General features: G+C 39.1%; 1 protein-coding gene across 1 annotated transcript; it reads left to right on the plus strand.

Annotated features, from left to right (window-relative positions):
* Positions 1 to 188: 188 nt before the first annotated feature.
* LOC120859739 (zinc finger protein 280B-like) lies at positions 189 to 4,877 on the plus strand (the record flags this gene model as incomplete). The annotated part of the gene is made up of 2 exons (XM_040235729.1): positions 189 to 2,252; positions 2,377 to 4,877. A coding segment is annotated over exon 2 (705 nt), but the record flags the coding sequence as incomplete, so codon positions are not given.
* Positions 4,878 to 4,884: the final 7 nt, after the last annotated feature.

A 4,884-nucleotide genomic window follows, 5' to 3' on the forward strand; every position in this document is an offset into this window, starting at 1 on the left:
GTGGTTGTACCATTTTACAGCAATTACATCAACAATATCTGAAGATTACTTTTCTCCACATGCTCTGCAGCGCTTGTTATTATTCCTGTTTTTGATTGGGTGTGAAGTCGTATGGGTGTGAAGTAGTATCTCAGTGAGACTGATTTACATTTTGCTAGGGGCTTCCCTGGGGGCTCAGAAGGTAAAGCGTCTTCCTGCACTGTGGGAGACCTGGGTTTGATTCCTGGGTCGAGAAGATCCCCTTGAGAAGGAAATGGCAATCCACTCCAGCACTCTTGCCTGGAAAAATCCCATGGACAGAGGAGCCTGATAGGCTACAGTCCATGGGGTTGCAAAGAGTCGGAAATGTCTATTCAAATTCTTTTGCTGGTTGGTAGATGCTTTTTTTTTTTTTAATTGTTGTAGAAAACATCTAACTTAAAGTTTTACCATTTTCACCGTTTTTGCATGCTAAGTATTTCACACACTTTCATCAGCCTTTTGGAGAAAGAAATGGCAACCCACTCCAGTATTCTTGCCTGGAGAATCCCATGGAGAAGGGAACCTTTTGAGCTTTAGTCCGTGGGGATGCAAAGTTGGGCACAACGGAGTGACTAACACGTACACACACACATAGTCACGGTGTTGTTTTGTTGTTGTTATCATTGTTTTAGCCGTGCTGTGCAGCTTGAATGACAGTTTCCTGGTTGAGGATCATACCCATGCCCCTGATAGGAAACCGTGGAGTCCTAACCTCTGCACTAGCAGGGAATTCCTTATCACAATGTTATGAAACAGCTCTCTACCCCTTTTCATCTTGCAAAACTGAAACTCTATACGCATCACCTGTCCCATTAAACAACTCCTCTTTTCTTCCCTGTTTACCTAGACCGTGGACTCCATCGTTCTTTTTTGTTTCCTTTCTATTGCCTGAGTATGTTAGATATTTCATACAAGTAGAAACTTACAGTATTTGTCTTTTCTTATGACTGGCTTATTTCATTCGGCTTGATGTCTGAAATGATCATGCATGTTGTAGCATGTGACAGAATTTTCTATATATGGCTAAATAATGTATCATTGTCTGTATATATCACATTTGCTGGACAGTTAGATGCTTCCATCTGTTAGTTGTTGTGGTTAGTGCTGCTGTGAGCATGGCTGTGTATATATCTCAAGGCCCCATGTTAACTTCTTTTGAATTTATATCCTGAAGTGGAATTGCTGAATCATGTGTCAGTTCTATTTTTTTTTTTAAATTTTTCCAGGAGCCTTTAAACTGTTTTCTGTAGCAGTTGCACCATTTTAAAATCTATTCATAACACACAGGATCCAGTTGCTGTACGTGCTTGCCAACAGTTGTCCTTTCCTTTTGTTGCCTTTACCTTTCCTTTCCTTTCTATGTAAACACACACACAGGCACGCACAATTTTTTTCATATCCTTTTCCATTCTTGTTTATCACAAATGATGAATATAGTTCCTTGTGCTATACAGTACGATCTTGTTTGTCTGTTTTGTATATTGTAGTTTGCATCTGCTAATCACCAGCTCCCAATCTATGCCTGCCCCACCTTTCCCCTCTTGGTAATCACATAGTCTGCTCTCTATGTCTGTGAGTCTGTTTCTGTTTCATAGATAAGTTTATTTGCGTCATATTTTAGAGTCCATGTAAGTGATACCATACCATATTTGTCTTTCTTTTTTTAAAATTTTATTTTTACTTTATTTTACTTTACGATACTGTATTGGATTTGCCATACATTGACATGAATCCGCCACGGGTGTACATGTGTTCCCAAATCTGAATCCTCCCTGCCACCTCCCACCCCATCTCCTCTGTCTGGATCACCGGAGTGCACCAGCCCCAAGCATCCTGTATCCTGCATCGAACATAGGATGGCGATTCGTTTCTTGCATGATAGTGTACATGTTTCTGTGCCATTCTCCCAAACTATCCCACCCTCTCCCTCTCCCTCTCCCTCAGAGTCCAAAAGTCCGTTCTGTACATCTGTGTCTCTTCTGCTGTCTCGCATACAGGGTTATCATGACCGTCTTTCTAAATTCCATATATACATGTGTTCATATACTGTATTGGTGTTTTTCTTTCTGGCTTAACTTCACTGTGTATAATTGGCTCCAGTTTCATCCATCTCATTAGAATTGATTCATATAAAGTCTGCAAGCAGTAAATGCTGGAGAGGGTGCGGAGAAAAGGGAACCCTCTTACACTCTTGGTGGGAATGCAAACTAGGACAGCCGCTATGGAGAACAGTGTGGAGATTCCTTAAAAAGTTGCAAATAGAACTGCCATATGACCGAGCAACCCCACTGCTGGGCATACACAGCAAGGAAACCAGAATTGAAAGAGACATATGTACTCCCATGTTCATGGCAGCACTGTTTATAAGAGCCAGGACATGGAAACAACCTAAATGTCCATCAACAGATGAATGGATAAGAAAGCTGTGGTACATATACACAATGGAGTATTACTCAGCCATTAAAAAGAATATATTGTCTTTCTCTGTCTGACTTCCTAAGTATTCTTTTTAATGCTAGTGTAGATTCAAGTATTTACTTAACTTCGTTTTCGGAACATTTGTTGCTACTGTATAGAAATGTGATTGACTTTTAAACTATTTGTCTTGTATTCTGCCAGCTTTATATTAATTCTAATACTTGTGGTTTTCTTCAAGATTTTCTAGATACAAAAGTATGTCATCTCCAATATATTTTGACTTTTTCCTTTCCATTCTGAAGGCTGTTTTGTTTTGTTTTTTTTTTGAAACAACAGCAACAATTCCTTTTTGTTACCTGATTGCTCTGGTTATAGAACTGCCAGTATAATGTTGAGCCAGAGTGTGTAATAGACTTCCTTGTGGTGCTCCCCGTCTGAGAGGGAAAGCTTTCAGTTTTACGTTATTAACTATGATGTTAGGTGTGGGTCTTTTACAGGTAGCCTTTGATTGAGAAAGTTCTCTTCTGTTCTTAGTTATTAAGTGCTTCTGTAACCCCTATTATGCAAAGGTGCTCGATTCAGGGAAATGCTTTTTCTGCTGGCAGATGTGTTTTTTTTGTTTCATTGTTTTAAAACGGCATAATGTTGATTGATTTTCATATAACGAACCAACTTTGCATACCTCCGTAAATCCCGTGATCATGGCATACAATCTTTTTTATATGTTGTTAGGTGTTGTTTGCCAGTATTTTGTTAAGGACTCTTTCACCTGGGTTCATAAGGGATATCGGTTGTGTGTGTGTGTGTGATGTCTCTGTCTGATATTGGGATGAGAGAAATAGTGGCATCACTTTGCCTGCTATGTGGGGAAGAGACCTGTGGAGTAAAGGATAAAGCATTATTGGATTTAAGTTTAGCCAGGATTAGAGGGAGAAATTTAGGATATATCAGTGTGGAATTGGGGTGAGATTATCAAGAGAGTTCATTCTCTATTTCCTAGGCCTGTGTTAAGTGCTTGACATTGAATTATGCTGTTTGTTAACTGTGTATAGATACTTTCCACTTTGAATTTGCTACCTATTTTCTTTATTAAGATTTATGAAAGTAGGATTTGTGAATCAGTTGTAATGTGCATTTAAGAGACATTTTCTTCCAAGTTTACTACAAAATAAGATGCCATTGAATAGCTGATGCCTTTCAAAAAGAGCTGTTAACCTTAAGTCTAAGAAATAAGCATGTTTGTCTTTAAGATACAGAAACACGTTTAAAAGTTATAAATTTGCCCAAGAAGATGCAACTGGTGTGTGGTTAACTTAGAATTCCAACTTAATCCTCTTTGACTCCAAAGTCCATGTTTCTCAACACTGTACCATAGTGCTTTTGTAAAACTACTCGTGCTTTACATGTGATTTCACCTAATGATCAGTAGTGGTGGTGTGTTTTTTTTTTTTTTCTTTCTTTTTTTAAATAGAAGAGATCAAAGTGAACATGGGAGAAAGCTATGATTCTAGCGTGCTGTAGACTTCTGGTCATAGGTTTTTCAGCTGTCATTCAGTCTCTTTGACACTCAGTGTCTTTGTCTGTAAGATAAGGGTGTTTATAACTAACCCTAGAGTTTTGGACATAATCAAATTGCACATTTTTCTGTACTTAACTAATAACGTAGTATGTTTATACTTAGGTGGCAGTTTGTATAAAGGAAGCACTGGGACTTGTGGCCGCACCCTGTAAGAATGAAAAAGTGTATTAACAATATGGAACCACCATGTATGTTACGTGAAGAAGAACAAGAGCCAGAACTACGGAAGAGCGAGGGAGAAACCAAACAAGTAGATGATGATGATGATGAAGTGATCTTGGTTGGAGTGGAACATGTAAATGAAGATGCTGATGTGATCTTTGTTGGGATGACCTCAGCTTCAAAACCGGTCGTTTCAAACATACTGAACAGAGTCACCCCAGGTTCTTGGTCAAGGAGAAAAAGGTATGGTCACTTCAGGAAAGGTAACGCTCACAAATTACAGCCTGTTAGTCATGTGACTCCTACATCAGAAGCAAAGAGTGTCTTGCGGGTTTCTGACTCTGAATCAAGATCAACAGGTAGTCCTATTATTATTGAACCTTTGTCTCAAGCTGATGATGAAAATATTTCTCCACAAATAGTACCTAATAGCTTCTCAAAGGAGTTACGTTCTTCTTTGATTACCTTCCCAAGTTCATTGCAGCATCCAGCAGCAACAGCAGTTTCTGCAGGAGATATGAATAAAAGTCCTCATGGATCAAAGCGAGTTTTCACTTCGGAAACAAAGAGCACAAATCCCAAAAGGCCTAAACTCAGCGATGGCATGATAGGGGAACATTCTTTAGGTTTTTCCCCTTCAGGTATTGTTCATCCAGTGACTACTCAGCAAAGCACACCAGACCATGTCCATACCTCACTAAGCC

This window comes from Oryx dammah, unplaced genomic scaffold (genome assembly GCF_014754425.2).
Source record: "Oryx dammah isolate SB20612 unplaced genomic scaffold, SCBI_Odam_1.1 HiC_scaffold_2704, whole genome shotgun sequence".
In the NCBI taxonomy this organism is placed as follows: Eukaryota; Metazoa; Chordata; class Mammalia; order Artiodactyla; family Bovidae; genus Oryx; species Oryx dammah.